This window comes from Sciurus vulgaris (assembly GCF_902686455.1).
Source record: "Sciurus vulgaris genome assembly, chromosome: 4".
Taxonomy (NCBI): domain Eukaryota; kingdom Metazoa; phylum Chordata; class Mammalia; order Rodentia; family Sciuridae; genus Sciurus; species Sciurus vulgaris.
The window spans coordinates 176,332,582-176,359,051 of record NC_136464.1 but is presented as its reverse complement, the minus strand read 5'-3'; the positions used below and the strand labels follow the sequence as shown (position 1 = coordinate 176,359,051).

General features: G+C 38.3%; 1 protein-coding gene across 5 annotated transcripts in view; it reads right to left on the bottom strand.

Annotated features, from left to right (window-relative positions):
• Positions 1-26,470, bottom strand: part of PCCA (propionyl-CoA carboxylase subunit alpha) — a 369,734-nt gene that overhangs the window by 194,050 nt on the left and 149,214 nt on the right. For all 5 annotated transcript variants that reach the window (XM_079138616.1, XM_079138618.1, XM_079138619.1 and 2 more), the window contains 4 exons: positions 22,498-22,576; positions 15,924-16,026; positions 12,265-12,359; positions 8,463-8,613 (listed from right to left, as the gene is read on the bottom strand). In XM_079138616.1, coding sequence (XP_078994742.1) covers positions 8,463-8,613; positions 12,265-12,359; positions 15,924-16,026; positions 22,498-22,576 — 428 coding nt within the window. The remainder of the gene's footprint in view (positions 1-8,462; positions 8,614-12,264; positions 12,360-15,923; positions 16,027-22,497; positions 22,577-26,470) is intronic.

Genomic DNA, 26,470 nt, shown 5'->3' with positions numbered 1-26,470 from the left:
ATAGCAAATAATGAAAGATGTAACTGTCAAGATATATAGGCAGGAACTAAAAAAGAACTTTAGAAACAAGTACGTACAAAGGAAAAGTCAAAAGTAACTTGGAAGTATGAGATTAGCTCTCAAATCTTTAGTATTGGCAAGTCAGGGAACTGGTTGTACAGTCTTATAAATACAATGCTTGTCTGAATAGGGTGATGAACTTAAATGAAATTTTAAAGAACAAAATTTCCAAGTTATCAATGGGAAACAAAAATAGCAACTTAATTTGAGCAACAAATAGAAGAAAAAGGAAAACATTAATTTTAAAACATAAATAAAAATGATAAAACTAAGTATAGAATGAGGACATTTTTACATAATAAAAAGGGTCAGGTTGGGTGTTTTAAAAACTGGTTATAAATTCAGAAAACAAAAGACATGAGAAAGAATCCTTTAAAATGAAGGATCAGGTAAATAAAAACGGAAAGGCCAACATGCAACATGATATCAGAGGACTAAAAAATTAAAACCTTTATAAGACAAAATTCATGAATAATAATCATGAACCTACACATGCCCAATTCTATGGTAGATAAACACGGAAATATTAGAAATGCAAAGAAAACTTAAAGATGTATACTGAAATAGTCACACAAAATTATATAACATCTGAATCTTGGAGAGAAGGAAGAAAAGAGAAAAGAAAGAAGTGAAGAAATGCAGGGAGGTGGCTGGGGCTCAGTGGCAGATCGCTCACCTAGCACAGCACCTGCGAGGCACTGGATTTGATTCTCAGCACCACATACAAACAAATGAAGGTTCATCAGCAACTCATAAAAATATTTTTTAAAAAAGAAGTGAAGAAATGTAAGAGACAAGGATTTTGCTTCAAAGTTACACTGCCCTAAAAATTTGATTCAAGTGAAATCTGACTCAGATTTTAGACCCAGAGAAAACATCTTTCAACACAATTTAATTTTTAAAATAAATAGAATTTATTTTTAGAGCAGTTTTATATTGAGAAAAAATGAGTTGAAAGTAAGAGTTCCCATGTCCTTCCTTCTTAAACCCCCTCCAACCGCCCCTATTATGAACATCATGTATTACTGTAACAATCTGCTACAACAGATGAAGCACTAACAATACGTTTTTAAAGTCTACAGTTCACATTCTATGGATATTGACAAATGCCTAATGACATGCATCCACCGTGACACTATCATTATTCCAATCCTGAATTCTACACTCTGAATACCAGGGGAAAATCCCTGGCCTCTCTCAGCAGTGCTGGCTATTCCTGCCCATCCACCCCCACTTATCACTTCAAAGAACCTTCCTGTCTGAATGATCTCTCCTCTGCTTCTCTTCCTACATTTTGGAACTTACTCAAGGGTTGAAATTGGTCCCAAAAGTCAGTAACATGTCAACTCAGCTTTATTTTAAACCCTACAATTTTATACGAGGTGAAATGTTCTTGGGGGAGGGGACCTTATCACCCAACTAATAGTTCAGAGACTATGGTACCCAGGAGAACCTCTACAAAATAAATTCTCAATTAAAAAAAAAAAAATCTCACTATAAGATGAATCAAAATAAAGAAATCACTAATGGTGAAGCTACAGTAAGATGCTGATGGTGTTCATGAAAGCAGGTTAAGATACACATAGTATAACCCCTGAGAGAGACATACCTACCAACAACAAAGTAAATATGATGATACAAAGTAATAATAAAAATAGCAACAATTGAAAAGTTGGGGGGGAAACAGGATTAGATATAAATATGTCCATTTATCTATCTATCTATCTATCTAAGTACTGGGGATAGAACTCAGTAGTAGGGTGAGCTACATTCTAGTCCTTTTAATTTCCTTCTATTTTTATTTTGAGTCAGGGTCTCAAAAAGTTGCCAAGGCTGGCCTTGAACTTACAGTCCTACTGCCTCAGCCTCCCAGGTCACTGGGATTACAGGCATGTGCCAATGCACGCAGTTCCATTAATTTTTTAAAAAGGGAAGCAACACATTATTTCAAATTAGGATATAAAGAAAAATGTGGGCAAAGATGTGTTTTTCATAATCATTTTTTTTCTTGAGAACATATTTTAGGAATTAATGTATCTGTAGAAAATTACAAGTATTTATCTAATCATTAAACAGTTCCATCATTTTAATTTATATTAAATATAAATAAAATAAGCTATCCAATGAGGCAATTTTTAACATGGAAAAATAAAAGTAATGAGAAAGAACTATTCTCTTGCATACCAAATTATAATACATAATATACAGAGATAATATCTAAAACAGTATGGTACTAGCACATGAATAAGCAGAAAGATTAAAAGAAGAAAGTCAAGGAACAGATCCACATACACAGGAGACTACAGCATGCAATGAAGGAGACATTTCTAATTAGAATGAAAAGATTGACTACGCAATAACAGTTGTAACAACCAGGTAGCCATTTTTTAAAAATTAATAAAATAACTTCCAAATGAAGAGAAGACTTCAGCATGAAAGAAAAATAAGAACTAGATGAACACCAAGAAGAAAACTGTGACTTACCATGGAGTAGGGAAAACCAAAGTATGCCAAAACAATAGAACTAATATAATACATTCAAAAAGTCAACTGTGAACAAATAAAAACACTCTGCATATGAAGAAAAAATTATATACAAAGACAAAAAGGTAACAGTAACAGGTGAGGGGAAATACCTCCAAATCCTACCTGCTGCTTTTATATCTGCATTTATTTGTTGATCCTGCCAGAGGAAAGAATGGTTTCTAGATCAGAGAACAGAACAATTATTTGCTCAGAGAGCACTGTAGAACCATTCCCCACAACCCCAGACCTCTGTGGACAACACAGTGCAGGCCTGGTGACCTTATACTCGCAGAGACGCATGTACCACAAGACAGGGTTTATGTAAGAGTTACTGGCATATCTTTTCTTTCTCCGCTGTGGAAACACAGAGACAGAGAGAATATGCAAACTTTGCTCTGGAATATAAGCAAATCCTCTGGCAAGAGAGAGGAAGCCCCCTGCGTTTATCAAGTTCATTTACCAAACTGGACTGTCAACAGATGGCTCCAGAGCTCTCTATCTTTAGGGTTGTTACCTCTTCATCCAGGTGCCAGGGATCTCTGCTCAGAAAGCCCCAGTCCTACAGAAATGTGAGAATGTTCACAGAACACTGTACTGTCATAAACCAAAGGATACCCACAACTCAATAAGAAAAAGAGTAAAGGATCTAATAGTCAAATCACAGAATAGGAAACACTAATGAATCTATGAAGAAAAATTAAACCCCACTCATGACAAGGAAATAAAAATTAAAAACAATATATCATTTTTCACTATCATACAGACAAAGATCACTTTTGGCCAGGGAGAGAAAAAACAAGCTCTCCTGTAAAATGCAACTTGAAAATACTTAACTAAATTATAAAAGAACATACTATTTTCCTGGCTATTCTGCATACTTATGAGCAAAACAGAGATGTAAAGCATTCCTGGTAATTTCAATATTTGCAATAGCAAGCTACCAGAAAAATAATCAAAACAGAACTGGTGAAAATATATGACTGAACATCTATTCGACAGGATACTGAAAGCCATTAAAATGAAGGAGATAATGTTTTAAGTTAAATATACCACACTCCTGAAGATGGAGTCTTAAGTAAAACAGTTTATTTCTACAGAGGAAAATATACAGCTGTGACAAAAATGTAGTATGGACTGGGGAGAAGAGGTATAATTCACAGGGCTGGGGTACAGCTGAGAGGTAGAATGTGTGCTTAGCGTGTACAGGGCCCTGGGTTAGAACCTCACACCAGAAGAACAACAGCAACAATACAGAATGGAGAGTCACTTTTCTAATTTTCCACAACACTGGATTATTCTTTTTAACCAAGTACTACCAATTCTGACTATTACCATTCCATAAACTAAGGAATTAAAATTTAAGCAAGATTATACATAATAAACTATACATAATACTAACAAATCACCTTTTGAAAAGAGTACTCTTCCATCGCTTTATCTTTCAAATGTCGAGAGAGAAGGCGAGATGCGTAAGAGAAATGATAAGCCGGGGGCATGGGGTGTGTGGCTGGACCTACAGGCGAACGTTTGCCACAGAAGTAGGCAGAACCACTCCAAGAAAAGGGAGTGAGGTGATAAAAGGCCCTGACAGGCCAAAAGGGACATTCAGGGAAAAGAAAGGAGCCTCATCTAACCCAGAGATAGATGGCCCTGGCAAGGGGCAGGAACCTCTTAGGACCACACAAAGGAACTTGTACTGCGATGCAAAAGCATTTGAATTTTTATATTTAAGCCACGGAAAATAAGTGGCTTAAAAAAGTAAAGTAAATATATATGAGGATGGCATAGATAATTCCACCACATAAACTCTGACCACACTGAGAACAAGCCCAGTCAAATGGATGAGTGTTCATGGGCCAAATTTGGTGACTTTCTCAGTGGCACATTTCTTCACAGAGACACATTTGTTATTTCAACTTTCTCTCTTGAGGAAATTAATAAAATGAACATACTCCTCACATTTCTGTTACCAGAAAGCACATACGAGTTCCAAAGCTGGAAAAAGTGACAGTTCAATCAGGAAATTTTGAGATTTAAAAAAAAAAAAAAAAAAAAAAAGAACAAAGAAAATTATAGCCTTCTTGGCTCAAACTGAAACAGTAATTAGAGATAAGATACAGTTTAGGAGCTAAAGAATTTGGTGAATGTGCCTTATGTATTATAATTTAAGGTTAGTAAAGAAATTTAAAAGAGAAAATTCACAGTTAAAAGAACATTTCAATTGCTTAAACAATGTCAGAAAGAAATGTTTGGCATGTGTAGTAAGAAGGGCTTTCCGAATACCGTGAAGTCCAAGACTCATCGCTTATGGTCCCATTCAGTAATACCCCACCACGAAATAGCCCCTACACACAGATGAGTTTAAGCCAAAATTTATTTATTTAACTAACAGGATCAAAGTTGCTGCAAATAAATGCAAGAGAGAAAAGAAAGAAACATTAAATGGGAGACACATGAACCAAAGCATGGTATTAGCTATGATGCAATATTTATGGATTTTATTTCCTGTCAAGCTAGCCAAGATTAAAAAAAAAAAAAAAAAAAAAAAAAAAAAAACCACCTGGATGGTTTTGACCAACAGCACAGAATTATTTAAATATCAACTGTTAGTTCTTATGCCAAAATGACCATGGAACAGTCTTGAACAAATTTATGGGCTAAAATAAATGAGCCAGAAACAAATATCCCCCCAAAAATAATAATAATAATACCATACAAGCTGGACACAGTGCTGCATGCCTATAGTTCCAGGAAGATCACTTGACCAGGAACTTGAGACCAGTCTGGGCAACATAGCAAGATCTCATCTCAAAACAAAACAAAAACCAAAAAGAAAAAAATCACAGCCCATGGTAACAAACTGCCACAAAAAAAGACACTGGTTGTAAATTCCTTAAATACCCATGAGTACCTCAATTAAATGATCTGTATTTCTTGTATGTAGAATGAAATACAAAGGCTTCGTCATGTCAGATTTCTTTCAGAATCATATAAAAAGGTGTTATTCTCATGAAGCCATCTACCCTTTAATAAAAACATGATTTCCCAGCTAATTATCTCATTACATACACTTAGTTATAAAACACATAAAAAAGACTCTAAATTCAAATCCAAATAGACCAAGACAGGTGTGGTTGGTTCACCTGTAGTCTCAACTACTTGGGAGGTTGAGGCAGGAGGATCAATTGAACCCAGAAGTTCCTGGCCAGCCTGGGAAGCATAAAAAGACCCAGGATGGATGGATGGATGGATGGATGGATGGATGGATGGATGGATGGATGGACGGATAAAAGAAACTTAAATTCCACGAATAATCAGAGTTTGCCTTAACTTTCTATGGACCAAACTGTCCAGACAGATACAAGACAAAGATTATCAACCTGGCTAGGAAATCATACAGTGCTTACAGAAACAGAGGTCAAATGTCTGAATGCAGCCAGATCAAGTATAAAAGGATGAAATCAGACACACCACGGAAAAAGACAACCACCAAGAAAGAGGCAGAAAACCCTTTCAGGCTCAGACCTCAGATTCCCTATCACTGGGAGAAGGACAGGACCACTGAGGAAACCCACTTCAAGAATCCAAGGTCACAGGGCGGACGAAGACGAGGCAGAGAGAGAACCCAAAACACCCCTCCTGCAACCGCCAGCAGGCAATGAGGTCTAGTCACAACGAAGAGTCCACCTCTGGGAAAAGGGCCTGAGCGCACAGACAGATGCTGAGAAGTACAGGCTCAGAAGAAGTCCTAAAGCTGAAGTTAGGTGGAATCAGAACTGTGAAAAACTCTCAGGCCCAGTGATTTCTGAAGGACAACCATAGCAACAAAAGACGACTCAGGTGGACTTGGCTTCTGCCTGGAGCACCACAGCCACCCCTCCCTGCCCCAGCCCAAAGGGCTGTGTGGAAAAGGCACAATGTGATGTTTCCCAGTCTCCACTGTTGGCCAGCAGCCTAGCCCCACCCATCCATCCCAGCCCCAGGCAGCCTCCAGTCTGGGGCCTGCCTGTGCAGACCAAGGCGTTTTATGAATGGCATATTGGATTGAGTAGAGTCCCATCAAAATTCATGTCCACCAAGAACTTGAGAATGTGACCTGTTTGTACACAAGTCTTAGCAAATATCATCAAGTTAAGGTAAGGTCACACGGGAGTGGGGTGGCTCCTAAATCCAATATGACTGCTGTCCATAGAGAAGGAGGAAACTTTGGACACAGAGATGCACAGATAGAAGTCCAGAAGACAACTGAGCTGTGCTATCACAAACCAAAGACCACAAGGAGTGTCAGTCACCACCAGGAGCTGGGAGAGGCAGGGGTCAGACTCTTCTCAGGGCCCCACAGAAGAAACCAGGTCTGCTGACACCTTGATGTCAGACTTTGGCCTCCTAAAATGTGAAAGAATCAATTCCTGTTATGTTAAGCCACAGTTTATTATCATTTGTTATGGTAGCCTTAGCAAACAAATACAAATTCCATAAAACTAGAAGCAAACAAAAATCTATAGAAATTGAATAGATAAATAAATAGTGGTATTTTCTTCAAAGGAATATCATACAAGAGTTACATGAAACAACCTGGAAGAACCTCAAAAACATAATGTTAGAAGTCAGGCACAAAAGAATGTAGACAATAGAAGCCCATTAATACAAACTTAAAAAAGAAAGGAAAAAAGAAACAGGCAAAACTAACCATGCTGCTCAAGTATGCAAATTCAGCGGGAGAACGACAACATGAGAAGGTGTTGAGAATTCAGTCAGAATAGGAGCGCGCTAGGGAAGGTGGGAGGGGGATAACTGAGAAAAAGAAGAAAATGAGAAGCGGGAAGAAGTGCTGCCTTTTCTGTACAGAAGACTTGGCTAAAGACACGTGGATTTTTGCTTTATTCAACAATACATTATGTTCTATCTACTTTTCTGTATGTGTGTAGTTCAAATTTGAATAAAAGAACAAAAGGAAGGAAGAAGGCAGGAAAGTCACCTGTCACAGCACCAGCAACCTCCTGAGATCCTGGCTAGAACCGAGGAACGACATCCAGAGCCGCAGGGGCAGCCCCTGGATTTCTCATCCTCATAACGGGGCAGGCAGGAGCCTGGCTGGGCATTGTGACTGTCATTCCCGGAAGTGCACTTGAGGTTCCCTTCCTTCCTCCATTCCTTCCAAAGATTCTGGAAGCACTTAATCCCTTCTATTTGCAATATCTAGAGTAGTTCCCCTTAACAGCATATGAACCCTGACAAACACAACTCATCTGAAAAATTCAAAGTGGAATTTCTTTTATATATATATATATATTTTATATATATATATGTATATATATATATATTTATATATATATATACATATTTTATATATGTATATACATATATATACATATATATATACATATATATGTATATATACATATATATATACATATTTTATATATGTATATATATATATATTTTTTTCTAAGTTGGCAATGGACCCTTATTTTATTTATTTATATGTGGAGTTGAGAATTGAACCCAGTGCCTTGCTAGGCAAGTGCTCTGCACTGAGCCACAACCCCAGGTCTCAAAGTGGAATTTCTAACATCAAGGAACAAAGCAGAAGCCTAGGCCGAGACTTTAGGTTCACAGGATTCTTACCTGTTCCTTCTTGGTAGACAGCACAAGCATAAAATCTGTATTTAACAGTTTATGGAACTGATTTTTAACATACATTTAAAAAAAAAAAAAAAGCCAGGCATGGTAATGCATGCTTGTAATCCCAGTGACTCAGGAGGCTAAGGTGGAAGGATCACAAGTTTGAGGCCAGCCTCAGCAACACAGTGAGACACCATCTCAAAATCAAAAATCAAAAACAAGGAGTGGAGAGGAATAGGACGAGGTGTTACCTGCAGCCTCGTATTCATTTCCAGGAAGTAGAAATTCTTCCTGGAATCCACCAGGAACTCCACGGTTCCAGCTGAGGAGTACTTCACGGCTCTAGCAAGAGCTACGGCTTGCTCTCCCATGGCTGTTCGAGTCTCAGGGTCCAGAAAAATGCTACAGATACAGAAAGCACTCTAACATATTCTGAACAAAAATCAAGTTATCTTTTTGTTAAATGTTACTCATATATAGACCTCTATATCAATTGAGAGTTCAAAATGTTATATTCCTTTTGTTTCATATTACTGCATTATGCAAAAGATGCTTAAACAAATCCATCTCAGACTTCTAGAAAACATCTGAACTTTTCACATTATACTATAACTTCAATCCATTTGTAAAATACTACAACTACTCTTAACTAGCAAAATTTATTTTAAATATACAGTCAGAGTTGCTTCAAGTTAAAACAGAGAAAATAATTTCTTAGAAACTAGTATAAAGATAATCCTTATTACACATAAATTCCATGTTTGCAAATTTGTCTACTTGATAAAATTGATTTATAATTTCAGAATCAACATTTGTAACACCTTCATGGTCATTTATGAATAAATAAGTACAGAGGGGAAAACTCTGAGGCAGTCACTGTACTGAGGTTGGACAAGATGACACTCTGCCTCGTTTTAGTGCCTACCTCCAAACGGTGTCCTCTTAGGCCTATTTCATGTCCTGGGTTTTTGTCCGGGGTTTCTCTTTCTTTCTTTGTTGGGGACTGGGGCTGACCTCACTGTTTAACCTGGCTCCCAAGGACTGTACTTGAGAGCAGAGGCTGTGAAGGGTTTTACGAAGAAAACCCGTGTGTGAGATCAGCTCCGTTCAGGTGTGTCATGGCCTTTGGCCTGAACTGTGGACTCAACATTAATAAAGTAATAACAAATATTAAATAAGGTGCCCTTCAACAGAAACATATGAGAAACGAGGTTATGCATGACTAGTTGCCCAAAATGTAAAATGTTACTCATTGTGTTGAAAATGTGATGGCCAGAGGCTTGCAGAGACCTACCCTGTATTTCCTCTAGAAATAATAGTTCAATATGAAATAATTCAGTGTTCACGAGGTTTTACAGAACATAGGTGCCACAGATAGCAAGAGCCCACTATACATCTAATAAACCCCAGCACCTTTGTTTCAAAATCACCTTCTAGCATGCAAGTCAAGTGTTCTTAACAAACCCTGCCCCCAAAAATGTCACCAGATAGCCTACATTTTCAGATTTTGCTTTTATGCAAGAAAGTCTCTGAGAAACAAAACATTGACTACTTTTCTATTATTGAATTAAAGTATTTTCAAATAAAACTCAGATGACACATTGTAAAATGCTTATTAAGGACTGGCACAATTCCTCTCCAATATGCCACTATTATAACAGAGTCGCTCTTGGCTCACCTGTGTTACAATCCCCCTTCTCTACCAGGACCAGTCCACTCGTTTTGTTTCATTCCTTTTAATTTTAAGGCAAATTCCAAATTAGTTATCACTTCATCCGTAAAAACACCCGTATTTGTTTCTATATGTATTCCTTCATTCTTTTGTAACACAATCACATTTTAAAAAGCTAAGTACTCCTTAACACTCTGTATTTAATTAATATCCAATACTCAAATTTCCCTGATTCAGTCATAAATCTTCACACAGCTAATTTATTTGAATCGGGATCCCAAAACAGTCCAGACACTGCACGTGGCTGTAAGATTCTTTCATCCACCGTGGTCCTTCTCTTCCCTGTTTCAGGCGCGGACCAGGTCACCTTCCTATCCTATTCCTCGCTTTCTGGGTTCAGTTGCAGGCAGCCAGGGTGTCCTTTTACACTAGCTCTATACTTCCATTCCACAGAAACTGCTAGTTAGATCTCATGCCGAAAACAGACCCATTTGGATTGTGGTGGGGGTGGGCAAGAACACTTTGCAAGAGGAAAATGTACTTCCTACTGTCCCCCTTTGGTGATGTTAGAATTAACCAATGACTTCAGGTGTTATGAATCTTACCTATTAAAAATATCATTCTGCATTAACCTAATGAATACAGGAGTTGATGAATAACTAATGCAACCAAAAGAAGAAAACAAATGAAAGATTAATGTAACACATGAGAATTTTAGTGCAGTTAAGAACTCAATTTTTGCCCTGTCTGGTTTTATCCTTTTCCTTACCATAAATCCTAACCAGCAAAACACAGAGATAATAGCAGGTTCAGCACTGCCCTCAAAGCACAGTGGTAGTTTCTTACTTTAGGATCTAAAACCGCATCGCCATTTATTTTAACATTTTACAATTCTCAGGTGCATAGCACCACTACTAATGATCAGTCCTAGCTTTTCCATTTTGATTCCTACTACTTTAAATTTCCCTGTTTTTTTCTCTAAATTAATAGATGAGATGTTCATATGAAAAACTTATATTTCTAGGCAGAAGAAACAAACAAAAATCATGATTCAAGGTTCCTAGTCTGTGAAATAGATTCCTAATCCAGGGAAGACACGAGTAAGTTTAAACAAAAAGAGAAAGTTTCTTGAAATGGAGATGATGAGACAGACAAGAAAACAAAAGGTTGCAAAAGAACTGGGTCTGAGACCGTCACTGTTCTGCCAGCTTCCTCTCCCCTGGCTCTGTACAGCTGGAATTTCAGCTGAGCTTGTGTCACTGAAGGGAAAAAAGACATTTCCAAGTCTACAGTTGGCTAGGTGCGTAACTGAAGGTTGATGCCAAGCAATGAGAATTGCAGCTTCCAGGACCCTTCCTGGGGAAAGGCATAGGGAGGACATTCCTTGCCCTTTCTTCTTCCCTCCTTATGTCCCTGTTCTATGCCCTCTGTCACATGGCTGCAGTTGGCCATTCTTCACAGCATGGTGGCAGGTTTTTAAGAGCAGCCAACCCAAGAGACAAGGAGAAGCTGGGAGTTTCATGATGCCTAGGCCAGAAAATGGTACAGCACCATTGCCATGTAGTCTACTGGTCAAGCACTCGAAAGGCACAGAACCAAGTGGAGGTGACAGAGACCCTTCACCTCATCACACTGTGAGGAAAGTTCAAAGGAGCTGGGGAACGTTTCAAACTACTATACCATCCTATGATTATTTTAAACTAATACAACTAAAAGATGGTTTAATTTTTACCATTACCTTGTAATTAAAAATTCATTCACATTCACACTCTGTTCAGAAACTTTACATTGTATCAGGTATGCTGGCTAGGCTAATTAAAGATAAAATGGGATGTATTTTTTGGTGCCTGGTAATTTAAAAAAAAAAAAATCTATGTACATTCAACTGGGATTTTTTAAGAAGAAATACCAGAATATATGTAAATACCAACCTAGCATCAACTTAGAAATGAGGCTTCAGGAAACCACCACATAAAACACATGAAAGGTAGCCCAGAGGGTACCAAAGTGGCTTTGATAAATCAAGGAATGGTCAAGAACCACACCCCAGAAGTCTTTCATGGTAGGAAAAATTGAGGATCCACTTAAGAAACTATCACCAATACTCTGGAAATTTCATGAAATACCAGCAGGTTCTGTACTACCTAAAGCAAGCAAAAGTCAGAGCTGGTTATCTACCCAAGGTTCTCTTCTTATAAAAATACTTCTTCTTCAATATTCCCTCACTTTTATGCAATACTGAGGAAGATCAAGTGACACATTCTGAGTTATAAAAGTAGGCATTAATAGAATCTATGCTAACGTCAAAGTAATGTGGGCTGGTAAAATGAAGAAGAAATCTAGAAACACACGGAAGCAGATTCACCGCGAGAGACTCTTACCTTGGTGCTTCCTCCACTACCTTCTGGTTTCTTCTCTGAACTGAGCACTCTCTTTCATTAAGCCACAAAGCATTTCCATGTTTATCACCTAAAACCTGAGCAAAGAGCGTCATTTGAAAACACACAGCCACACCCACCGAGAAAGAGTCCAGCTAACATCTTCCCCACTATACAACATCTCCTGGTTTTTAACAGGCAAACCTCATAAAAGATACATACCTCTCAAAGTGCTCTTTACAGAGAATAATAGAGAAACGTTTTATATTTACAATCACAAAATTCAATGAAAGGTTTTTATCAAAAATGTTTAAGGAAAGGATTCTCATGCTACATTTCAAATAAGATAGGAAAAGCATCGGAATCTACTGTGTTCTGTGAAGAACTGGAGTGTCGATAGAGGGGTCACAACTTTGGCTGCCTGTGGTGCTTAGAAAAGCCACCACAGGGTTATTGCAGACTTCTGTTTGTTGTTCACCTTATGCAATGTTTATTCATCAGGAAGTGATATTCTGTGCATTTAGATGCAATCTGATATTTTCTATTTATATGTGGATATCTTTACTATGCTTTATTTTGTTATAGGAAACTGGTAAAAAGGTTTGGGGTTAATATGATTTTTTCACATTTGTAATAATGGGAAATAAGCTGGAAGTCAGGTGAAAGTTGAAATGTTTGGATGGTCATTTGTATATTCCTGAATGCATGTTTTAGGTTCACAAAGGCAAGATCTACTTTAGAAGACTAGGTATTAATCTTATTCTAATTATTGGACCTCCCGGGACAAGTTATTTTGTTTCTTCATACATTATAAACAATAGATAATATCTTAATATTTTATACAGCTATTGAAAAATCAAATTTAAAAAGATTACAGTTGTAACAGGTATAGTAAGCTATAAAATGAATACCTACTATACAACTGCAAGATTAATTTTTAGGAATAAAGGCTATCTGAGACTCAATAATCATTCCAAGTAATGAAAGAAAATACTACAATACTCAGAGGTGACTGCCTGAAGTACAGTTAAAAATATTTTAAATCATTAAAATAACTCTAAATCTCCTTTGTTATTCTAGTTAACAAGGAAATAAAAGTAGACTTAGAAAATAAAGCAAGCCAAAATAACCAAGAGTTCTCAGAAATATTTCCAACTACAAAATATTAGATTCATTTATAGTATCCCAGATGACTTTTTAAAGTTCACCAAGCATTGGGCAAAAATGATTTGATGACAATTTTTTGGCAAACAATATAAATAAAAAGTGCTTGTAAGGGAAGTTAATCCTCACAAGCACCATGAACTGTTTTAATTTTTAATATAGCCCTTTCTAGAAAGGCATGCATTGAATGTGGAAAAATCTCCAAGTTACATTACTTGCTGATAAAAAGTTTCATGATAACAGCCGTGAGAATGTAAGCACGCGTGCCAGTGCACAGCTTCAGTACGGCAGAGGCTGCATTGTGCAACTGCTCTTGTGAAGAACAACATGTGACGCACACACACCCATGGGCCACAGTCCAGATGTGGGTGGACACTGAAGAAATAGTAGCAGTGCATATACCTAGGAACCAAAACCAGGGAGCCTGGAGACAGGGGAAGAGGGATGCTTGCTTTTGCTGAATACCCTTTACAATGTGCACAAGTCATCTAAAACAAACAGATGAAAACTGCATAAAAATAATTTTTAAAAAAACTTCCATGTAGGGGCTAGGGTTGTGGCTCAGTGGTAGAGCATTTGCCTAGCGCATGTGAGGCACTGGATTTGATCCTCTGTACCACATAAAAATAAATACGTAAAATAAAAGTATTGTTTCCATCTACAACTAAAAAAATATTAAAACAAACAAAAAAACCTTCCAAGTAGAGATGAGATATGGGAAATATCCATGTTGCCCACATAAGCTGCTGAGAAACATTTTCACCTATGTTTAAAAATATCTTGCAGATTGTGGGCAATGGCTAATTAAAATAAGCTAAAAGGTTGAAGCAGATACATATTAAATTTACACAGACCAACAAACATTTATTGAGTGCCATCAGTGTGAAAGAAAAAGATCTGGTTGCTGGGAAGAGCAACTAAGACCCAGACTCTGCCCTCAAGAACCTCATGGTCTCTCAGCAAACTCAGGTATCTAAAGTCTAAGTAATATAAGCGGTATTCTAATAGCACGAATGAATGTTTTACATCACTGCATTCTGAGGTTGGTTTTTACTCAACAAAAGATAACCAAGAGACATAAATCTCAAATATATAACATTATATTAAAAAAACTGGAACAAACAATTATGTATTGTATGATTCCATTCAGATGAAGCTTGCTTTTGTGGTGATGGAGAGGGAAGTCAGGGCCTTGTGCATGCTAAGCATTGGCTCTTACTCAGCTACAACCCTACATCCAAAGCCCTGCCTGAAGTTTAAGAATAGACAGAACTAACCTGTGGGATGGAGTGGGTAGCTTAGTGCTTGCGAAGCATGCCCTGGGCTTGACCTCCAACACAGAAGAAAAAAAAAAGAAAGAAGCCACCTAATCTATGATGCTAGATGTAAAAACAGCAGGCAGGTACTTGCACTAGTCTAGGAGTGGGACCAACTGGGAAGCGGTGTAAGAGAATCTTTTGATTTAATAGAAATTTTCATATCTAGATCTTGATGGTTATTATATATTTATGCTGTATAAAAAATTTATTGAGTTGTACAGTTAAGATTTGTGGACTTCTCAATTTAGAAATCTCAAACCAAAACCCCAACAAACAAAAACAAATCTAGCTAGCCTGGGAAAGAAACAGCTTATGCTCAACGTTCCAAACACACCAAGGATGATACGCTCCCATATTTTTTCTCTCTGGAAAATTTGAGATCTACAAGATTTTTTTTTTTTTTTTTTTTTTTTTTTTTTGGTGGTGCTGGGGATTGAACTTGGGGAATTGAGCTGGTAGAGTGCATGCAAGGCACTGAGCCATATCCCCAGCCCCGGAGGTTTTCTACCCATAAATAATATCTATGTAAAGTGATCACTGAACTTTAAATTCAGTGGTTTCTAATTTGATAGTCTTCTTTTATCAATTTAGGTGTGACTTGCCAATTCATAGTCATAGGCGTAAACTTAGCATGAAGGCTTTTCTGATTAATGAAAGCTTCAGCGGAGTTACTGTTTTCTGTGTATTCTGCTTTGCTGACATCCACACTCCACAATCACTTTAACAACTGGATTGAGTCTTAATCTGAACAGAAGCTGTGATTTGCTCATCTCCATGCAACCAGCTCCCAGCAGAACTCCTGCCACGTTGAGGCACAGATATCTGGTAAACTAAAATGATATGGAGTCCAGATCAGGACTCTTAAAAAAAAAAAAAGTCCCAAGATGGCCCAATCTTGAAAGAGGACCGAATGATTCTGCAGGTGGAGGGCACTCAGCCTAGTAGAGACTACTTCTTTCTGGAGGTGGGTTTTGTATCATTTCCATCCCAACCAACATCCTAGCATTCTGATGGGAAATATAGGAAATTCCAAAAGCAGGCCGTCAATTTATTTGGACTTATTCAAACACACCAGAACAATTCACAATCACTCTAAATGGAAGAAGGGATATGTTTCCAATAACATTGAATGACACTGTTTAAAAGTCATAATTAGAAAGCACCTTAAAATGTACCAACCTGGATTTCTATATGACGAGGGTTATCAATAAATTTTTCGATTAGTAGTCGATCATCACCAAAGCTAGAAGCAGCTTCTTGAGATGAAAATCTAAATCCCTCCCTGTAATGAAAAATGGAAGAATAATCAGACTAGCAAAACAAATACAGTTCTCTTTATAAAGAAAACAAAAACAATTAAATATTTATTTTGACATATTTCGGAACAAAGCAGAAAAAAATTTACTCAATGTACAGATAACCAAATTAACTCTGCTTGAATTGCAATCCCTCCACTTACTAGCTCCATGATCTTCAGTGGGTTATTTAACGTCCCTGTGTATAGATTTTCTTTTGAAGCAAGAATTCCAGGACTTACTTCACCAAATGATAACTAAGAGATTTTAATCAGCTATACCAAGCACTGAAAATCAACCCCATTTCTTGGACCTTAACAGATCTCCATTCCACACACCACCACTCCCCAACTAAAACGTGCAGCCACTTGTCTCAGAAGACAGAAGTACAGACAAATCCGGGAAGGGCCTGGCCAACCGCACAGCTGGTCCAGAACCACAGCGAACGCCCGCTGAGACTGACTGTGCAGTCAGGGAGATTCCTGGGAGCAGGTCCTCGTACTCCGCCTGCCCGCCGTGCTCTGTGCTGCCTCCCACCCACCACACAGGCCCTTACAATTTTATCTTTAATTAATTTTATTAATTATTCAAAATTAATAACTAAAAGAATTTGTGAAAATAACATGGATTTAATTATTTTTTCTATAATGTTGATCCCAAACAAATAATTTAAATCATTATTATTAAAATATGCTTATTAAAATGCATATAAAATAGGCATATTTGGTCATTCCATTAAAAACAAACTTACTAAAACTAATTGAGAATTGTATTGTATGCTCATTGATATATTCAGAATACAAAACTTAATTCCTTTCACTTGTTTTACTTTTTTTATTATTTTTGTAGTTGTAGATGGACATAATACCTTTACTTTATTTTTATGTGGCACTGAGGATGGAACCCAGTGCCTCACAGGTACAAAGCAGGCGCTCTACCACTGAGCTACAACCCAGCCCAATTGCTTTTACTTTTAATAAACATTTAAATATTTGTATTTAACATAAAACATTAAAACCAAGTTCTTCTAATCCTTTAATTTCTAAACAGTTCATCTGGCAATATGAAAAATAACTACCTGACCTGTTTGTTTTGTGCTTGAAACATATAACATTGCAGGTAAACATTGACTAGAAGACAAATTTCCAAATGTGGCAAAACTCTCTGCTCTCAGATAAAAGGCATTGGGTTTTCTTAGTCTTCGATTACATCTTTGATTTAGGGATATGTAGTTCAGATCTCAGGAGACTGCAAACTTCAAAGAAACCAGAAGTACAATGAATCATTGTTTTTAATACCACATAACCAACTTTTATTAGATGGGATATTATAATTCACAAAGAAAAAACACAGCACTTTGCAGTTTGTCTCTGCTGTAATGATTGAGAAGTTTCATTTTGCTTTTAAACCAAGTACACTAAAAGTAAAAAAAAAAAAAAAATCAAAGTCACCAAGGGTAGTATCAAGTTTGAAAGCATCACAGATATATTTCAAACTGAAGGAAATTTGCATTAAGAATATCTTTGGGGTTGGAGGTATAGCTCAGCAGTAGAACACATGCTTAGCATGCACACGGCCCTAGGTTTGATTCCAGCACAAAAACAGAAACAAAAACCTTGGGTGGCATTCAATCATAAAATTCATCCAATAAGTAACTACTAATCACCGAACTACAGAGGTACTGGGATGACAAGTAAAACAACAAGCTCCCTCACAGGGCCTAAAGTCTAGTGGGGACATTAAAGGGAGTGGCATAATCATTTCCATTCATGTCACACATCTCATTTAAATTTGGATAGGAGAAAGAAAGTCAAAGATTATTATGAAAACATCTAAGTCCGTGTTCAACACCTTCATGGTTCTCTTCCCAATCTATTATGTAACATCGAATATTCTTTTAAAAATGTTTCCAATGTTCTAATGATCCTAACACAAAACAGAGATGCTATTTCCCTGTTATAAGAGGTAGACACCTCTTAGGATAAAAGATAAAGCAATTAGGACTGGGGATATAGCTCAGTTGGTAGAGTGCTTGTCTAGCATGCACAAGGCCCTGGGTTCACCACCAAAGGGAAAAAAAAAAAAAAAGGCAATTAATGGCTACACTAAACTTTACGCTGCATCAGAAGAATGATAAAATGCTGTGGCTTACACACAAAGAAATTTATTCGTCGAGAGGGGGAGAGAGGAAAGGAAAGAATGGAATAGCTGGGGCACCATATCACCAAGAATGATTACGGAAGTTAAATATGTGGGTGTTCACTAGACCTTTATCTCAATCATTCTGGAGTATTGGAGTTTCCAAATGAACAGAGAATAAAGAGCAACTTTTTAAAGCAAAGAGCATGTATTATTAAAGCCAACAGGGCTACTTGTTGATCTAAAGAAAAGAGATGACTTGTTGATCAAGTTAGAGTCATATTTTTAGCTAGAAAATGATCTATTTTTATAAACTAAGTAAATAAATTTTGAATCAGTGTGCCATTTACTTGCCAAGTAAGGGTTAAATTATTTACTAAAGGATGCCATATGAATGGATATAACAACTTCGGAAAATGCTAAACTCTAAAGGTCATTACCAACAACAGCACAGCAAGCCCCACTGCCAGGAAACTGGCAAGAGTGATCCCTCCCGGAAGACAGCATGTTCCTTACAATAGCCTGGAGAAGTGTCTGATAAGAAATTTGAGAACAAAAGAAGAGCAATAAAAAATAAGTGTTGGGCTTTCAGTGAAATCGCTACATAACATCATGCAAAAGAGGAAAACAATGAGGGAAAAAAGTAATGTTCACTAAATATACACCTCTTACCAAACCAATAAATGGTTTGCAGTATCTTTCTTATGCCACTCTTTCCTAGGAAGAGGCTGTACATAGCAACCTCCTTCCAAGGATGCCAACGACAGTGTCTCCCATCCAGGTGTTGTTCTAAGAATCCAGGTGAGGAGGTGGAGTCACAGTCCTCTCCCCTTGCTCCCTGGCAATCAACAGAAGATGGTGGAGGGGAATCAGTGTGACTTCTAAGACTGGGTCAAAAAAAGGTAATATATATAATATGCCAAAATACATTCCACAAAAAAAAAAGTAATACACCTTCTACCTGGACTTGAAACAACTGATACTGTAGCACCTTGTAGAAATTCAAAACCTCCAAACTGTGAGGAAGCCCAAGCCACCCATGGACGGGTCCTCTGGTTCAAAGGAGTTATACTCAAAACTGAGAACAAGAAACAGGAAAGAAAAGTTCAGATATTAAACCTGAACTTTGAAAGATAAATGTCAAGCAGGATGGATTGTGAGGTCAAGATGGGACTAAGTACACCTCCCTGCTTCGGCTTGCTTCTATCCACAGCTTCCAGCCAGCCCACTCCAAACGTCCCATAGTTCATTAATGCTCTACCAAAAGGTGCTAAGCAGGTTGAGAGAGTTCTAGAGAGAGGCCAAGAACCAGACCAATGAAGCATTCTTCCCTTTGAAAGACAAAAGCCCTCACTTTACCTTAATCTCTCAGCATTTCCCAAGAAATTTTCGAGTGAAGCAGAGTTGTATCATATACATTTAATTCGTATAAATTCAGCATAAGAGCAAATAGAGAGTAAGAACACACAGTCAGGTAAAGCGGCAGCACGTCGTCCTTGAGCTCTCTCACTCTGCATCCAGTCTCTCAGACTCCTGCCTCTACTTGCAAAATTAAACTCTTTCTTGCCACCTCCCATCCCCCATCACACCATTCTTCTTGTACAGCAGCCTCCTAACCGGTTTCTCCGATTTCAAGATCATGATTCTGCCCCCTTCAAGTCCACTACCAAGAGAGCAACCAGAGTGGCCCTCGTAAGACCTCACTCACAAATTCTCCATAACTCGTTAATCTGGATGATATACACAGAAGTTCATTAAGTTCTTCTACTTTTTACATGTTGGAGAGTTTTTGTAATTAAAAAAGCAGACATAATGTCAGGAATCTGAAGTTCCATGGTGGCCTTTCCTCCTCCAATCACTCCAGCAGCTCCCAGCTCACTGAGAGCCAACAGGATCCCCCCTGAGCCCATGGAGGCCTGGTGGTCGGCTTCCTTCTGTCTTCCATCCCATGTCACCCAGTCTCCATGCTCCTGCAAGAGGCCCGCTGCACTGCTGTGCCCCTGCCGGATGGTGACCTCCTGGCTCCACTGCAGGCTCCGTGCAAGGACAAGCCTAGCAATGGTGCTCTGAGGGGATCCCCTCCAGGACTCTTCAAGTCTCTGTACACTTTTATTTTTCTTACGCTATTTTCATCTTCCACAGTAGTACATCATTTTCTGTGATTTTGTTTGACTCTTATTACCACAACCACAGGATTTCCCAACCTCGTTTATGCCATGAATCCCTTTCACAAGATGACATAGCATAGAAACTTCTCGTCAAAATAAGGCTTCAAGTGTTATAAAATGCATGAGCTCGCCAGGCACAATGGGACAGGCCTGTCATGCCAGCTACTCAGGAAGAAGACCTAAGCCCAGAAATTTGGGGCCAGCCTGAGCAACACAGCAAGATCCTGTCTCTTTAAAAAAAAAAAAAGGAATTATGATTACAAGCAAGCTCAGGGTGTAGCTCAGCTTGTAGCATGAGCAGGGCCCTGGGTTCTATCCCCAGTACTGCAAATAACAGCAATAATATCAATTAATAATTTAAAAATTAAAAATACATAGGATTGCAGAGGAAACAAAATAATATTGAAATACAGATATTAAAATTTTTTAAACATTTAGAATAAAACACAAGTGGTTCCTTGTTAAATAATGAGCACCATCAATGGGTCTAATGATCAGCATAACTTAGAGATATCTGCAAAAACATAATGAGATAATACATGATTTTCTAGCAGTAAAAAGTTCAACAGATACCACTAGTAGTTTGGTTTGTTGTTATCCATGAGAAAACATGCATCCCAGGCAGAGGTTGGCAAAAGAAATCCAAATACTGCATTTCTTCTTGCTGGGTTAGCAGAAGAGGGAAGAGGGGCATCTCTGTGGCCTTGGTCAATACCTGGGACCAGTACCACTGTGAGAGTGAGGCTGGTATTTACAGACCGTCAACCTCACAACATAAGCCAAACACCTTTTCTGGTGCCAACCAAAGAAACAGTGGTATTGTGCTTCAGTGTCCTATAGAACTGACCCTCTCTCTGTCAGTCCCCAACACAGTGCCTTCCCATGAGGTCTTAAAGGAGAACACAGAGTGGTCAGGAGATTTTCAAGGTAACAGCTTCCTTCAGAACCTCCTATTTTTAATTAGGTTTGGATCCCACTGTATTGGATGATTTTCACACTAATAAATCCAGATTTGTGTTTCTAAGAGCTTTAAGAAGGAAGTGACTGGGGAAGGAAATGAGCAAAGGAGGAGAGAGCAGAATTGAGCATTTGAAAGGCCAGATGATTTCTGGATGGAGAAAAGACAAGAGAGACAACATAACAATAAAAAAACCAAACCATTTTGTGATTTGTCATCCTACCATCTCTAAAAATAACACCTCTCCTGCTGCCAAATCTGAAAATGCATCTGAAGAGAGTTCCTTAAACCTGCTTCTATTAGGCAGTTTCTTGAACCACTTCTTTCTAATCACTATAATGTCACTGATGCATTGAATTTTTGTTTGTTTGTTTGTTTGTTTGTTTTGGTGGTGCTGGGGATTGAACCCAGGGCCTTGTGCTTACAAGGCAAGCACTCTACCAACTGAGATATATACCCAGTCCCACACTGGATTTTTAAAAAAATTTTGCCTCTCTCTTCAAAGTTACTTTTGATTTCTGAAACTAGTAAAAAGAAAGTGATCTAAATTTACAACAGAGTGCACTGTATATAAAAGATATGCAACCATTTCATACTCAGAAGGAAAAAGAATATGTTTCACACTATAAAATGTCAAAATAGTTCACTACTTTTATGGACTAGCAAAGCAAAGCAAGTAACTATTGAGGAAAGACATAAACTCTTTTTATTATTGTTGCGTTTTTGTTTCTCTACAGTACTGGGGGTGGAACCCGGGTCTCATGCATGCTGAGCAAGTACTCTAGCACTGAGCTGTAGCCGCAGCCCTGACACAAACCCTCAGTGAAATTGTGCCAACTCTTAAATATACTTGGTTGAAATCCTCAGACTACCTTTCAAATTAGCCAGTCAAATGTCAGTAATCTCTGCCTAGAAAACAGAATAACTATATTTTTTAGAATATACTGTAAAAACAAAAAGTCCTTTGTTAATGTTTTAAAATACCTTTATAAGCCTATTATGGGATAATCATCATCAAAATATAAAAAATGAAGGCTTCTGCATAATTTCAATTTTCCCCCATTCAAAAAGGTAAAAATTAAGTGGTTACTGTAACTACTCCATTATGCTGTTAGTATCTGTTTACCTGCCAGCTTAATAAAACTCTGGCAACTGCAATTTTCATCAAAAGTACATTTTGGACAGCGGCTCACCTGGTCTCCTCATCATTCCAAGCGACGCGCATGCCTTTCCCGCCGCCGCCCGCTGAGGCCTTGATCATGACCGGGTAGCCTAGCCGCAGGGAGGAATTGGACAGAAGTTCAGACTTTGATCATCTGGATATATGAACATGACAACTGACCACATGTTCAATAACGCAGAAGACAATAACTAATTTATTTAAAAGTTCCTTTCTTCCGAGTCAGGAAAATAACATCAGTGTGATGATCAAATATACATTTATAAAATGAGAGTGTGGCCGTTTTAAAAGAAAAAAGGCTACTTGGATCAATAAACATAGCATTTTCCTAGTAATAAAATAAAAGCTAAAATAAATAATTTGACAGTGAATCCCAAAATCAGAAATCAATGGAGTATTAACTAACCAAAGATAAAAGAAGCAACTTCCACAGCACTAGGAAACACAAACACACAAATTTCCTCCATCTGTTGACATGTTTAACAAATTGAATTTCCTTTTTGCAAAAGTTGCAATTTCCAGGTACTATAAGTATTTTCATCTGAAAGTCACAGGGAATGCCTACAGCTTTATCAGCAAAACCTGATGGTACTGAGAAAAATCATGCGTGGCTGTTATATTAAGAGCTGGAGAGAAGCTGGAGGACTCACTGACAGTGAGAAGCACTACTCCAGGGGTCGGGAAGACACAAAGTGAGGTCCAAAACAAAGTGTCCAGCCAGTACTGGTTAAAGAAAAGGAAATCGTAAAGCTGTTGTTAGAAGACTGAGCATTAAGGTAAAGTTTTCCACAGCAACAGTCACCCTGACAGAACCTCAAGAAAAGCTATCATGTCCCCTTCTCTCGAGGTTTTCTGGAAACACTGTGGAAAGGCTCGTCTTTAAGACTGTTTGTTTATGATCTTTCCTGAAGAAAGAAGCAGTCAGTGAGCCCTTAAAGGATTGTCCCTGGCCTGTGATTCTGTAGTAGCATTAAACCCTGGCTGTAGGATCTAAGAGGAAAAAGGAAGAGGGGCCAGAAGTCACAGACCTTTGACCCTCAACCCACAAAACATCACCTTAACTTCAGTTTAGTTAAAATGACACTTGCTTCCTAAATATTTTATTGTTAATTCGATTTAAAATGTTTTGCATGTTGTTTATGTAAGATAGCATTTTTAAAATGTTAAGTCAGCGAGAAAAAGAAAGACAAACACCACATTGTTCTTGTTTAGAGGGCCTTATAATCCAGGAAGAGAGGCAAAGTACCTAAATAACTCTATCACTGGGGACTCAGAGAGCAGGCGATCACAGGAAGGTGGAGAGAAAGGGGTAAGAAAAATACACTATGGGAAGGGTCATTTAAATGAGGCTGCAGAGGAGGACCAGGATTTGAATAGTTTAGGAAACAAAACTGAGGTGCTCATGAGACAAGTTTAGGAAGAGAATGAACACTTCTGTTGAAGCTAGGGGGTTGTCAGAGGAAAAAGAAGCAAAAACAGACCCAGGCAGCATATAAAATATTTTGCTTGCTTTCATTGTCGGTGCTGCATGAAATCTTGCATGAAGTTTGATCCTGCAGGACAGTAGCAAGAATGGTATTGTCTCAACCAATGCTGTGACCTTACAATGGAAGTCACATACAGGAACCAGATTGAAATCAGTAAGAAACAATCAGCCTGCTTTTTAAGGAGTGAAGAAACCCCCCCACCCCCCCGCAACAATTCAAACCTTTATGAACTTTTTGCCTGCAAAATTCCACTTACAATAACTCAAGGTCTTTTTTAGACAAATGGATCCATACCCCCCCCCAAAAAAAAAAAACACATTATCAATTCACCACCACATGTTACCTATCCATCAACAGGAAACCACAAGAGGTATGAGGTCCACATTCCAATGGCTATCATTAGGAAAATTTCAGGGTTTTCTTGATTCTAGTATTAATCTCATCTTTGTCATTTAAGATGGGCCCTGGACCATGCAGTGACTGGTGAGTTTCAAAAAAATATGGGAAAAACAAAACAAAAAAATCGGGATGTAACTGGGGAAACAACAGAATTTGTCAATAAGAAATTATTCATGTTCAGAAAAGGTGAGAAGTAATTAGAAAATAGGGCAAGACATAATGAGGCAATATGGGCTCCCCAAAAAAAGACAATGAGGCATTAAGCCTGTGAACACATTAACCCCGGGGGCAGGACTCCCTGACCAAAGCCTAAGAACCAGATATAACAGGGTTGGGAGGAAGAGAGGGAGAAACTGGAAGAAATGATACTCTGTTAGTCTAACTTTTGAGCTATCTTCTGAAATAATATAAGGGAAAGGTTTTCTATTCAAGTTCTTATGCAAAATAAATCACTGAATTCCAGGCATTACCTGTTTTTATGCTATTACCATGCCATGAATGTACAAGCACAGACAACCAAAGAAGAATATCAAACAATATCAGCCCCTCATCACTACTTTCTTATTGTGTCTCCACCACCCTAGGTAAGTCACAGGGTACAGGGAAATAGAAGGGATAAAAGATTCGGTGAAAGCTGATTTTTCCTGGAAAATCAGAAATGATCAGCAAGTCGATGGCTGTTGCCCCTCCTACCTAGCATGGACCTGGGATTTTACCGGCTCTCCTGCATTCTCTTATTCACTGGAGCCCCCACTCTTGTTTGGCTTTTGTCTACGATTCGTTTTTTTAATTTTATATTCTTCAGTTGACATGTTTCCTTTGCATAACAACAATACAAGTTCCACAAGCTTTCAAAGGAAGCAAATCTCCAGGTATGAAGATTACTTAAAAAAAAAAAAAAAAATGTGGAACTCAAGGCCCAGAGCCTTTAGGGTCCTTCATTGATACCTGCTGCCACTGCCTCCCCCACCCCAAGACCCAGAGACAGATGTGACCTGCCTGCTGACACCCCAGCAAGGAGGTGGCCTCTACTCCTCACTTCCATCCTACACGGGAAGAGAAAGGCACACCTCCAACACAAATGTACCAAATGCTACACAAGAACAAGGTGTTAAGGAAATGTAAGAACCGAGGTTACCAAAGTACCACAAGATTTCTATTCCTACTTTTCCAGACTTGACTTTCTTTCTTTTTTTTTTTTTTAAAGAAACTGGTGTTTATTTTCCATAACCTTATTTCCATTTTGCTTAATAAGTGTCTGCAGAACAGCTCAAGACCACTCGGTGGTTGTTCCTGCCCACTCAGTAGCCTGAGCAGTGGGAGTTGCAGACCAGTCTTCAGTAGGGAACTGCTGGATAGGTGCCGAGGGCACCTGCACACCTTCAGACCAGTCTGCAACCTCAGGTTGAGTAGCAGCAACTTTCAAAGGCAGGTTTGACTGCAGGACAAGACACCTTCCCTGGTTCTCTTAGCTCCCAGCAAAAAGCGTGGCATGTTGTCCACGCTTCTTTCTAATTCCACCACCCAATTTTCAATCATTAGCTCAGAGTGGTCACTGAATATATATGATTTGCCATGGATCTAGTTCTGGGGGATACAAGGATGAACAATTCAGAAAGGTTCCTGCCCTCACAGAGCCTACCACAGATTAGAAAATGCCACACGAATATGCATACACCTTAAACAAATACGCATGCACCTAAATACACGTGTCTTACACACACGTACATATTATCACATATGTGTATAGCATACACACACAAATGTTAGAGTGGTTAACAGCTACCATAAAAACAACACACAGTAAGGTGACTAGGGTAATTGTTCCTTGAAAAGGGTTCTCTGAGGAAACCAACCTTGAGACTGAATCTGGATGATAAGATAGAGCTAGCCCTCAGAAAAATCAACAAAGAAGGAATATTCCGGACAAAAGGACAAGTTGCAAGTATCAGAAGGGGAGGGAAGTAGCCTAAGAGAGTATTCATGCTCATTTTGACTGCATGCAATAAATGAGTTGTGGGAACTGGGAGACTCATTGGGAAACCTTTGCAATAAGCATTCCAGGTGACAGAAAGCTGCGACTTGGATTTGGCTAGTCCA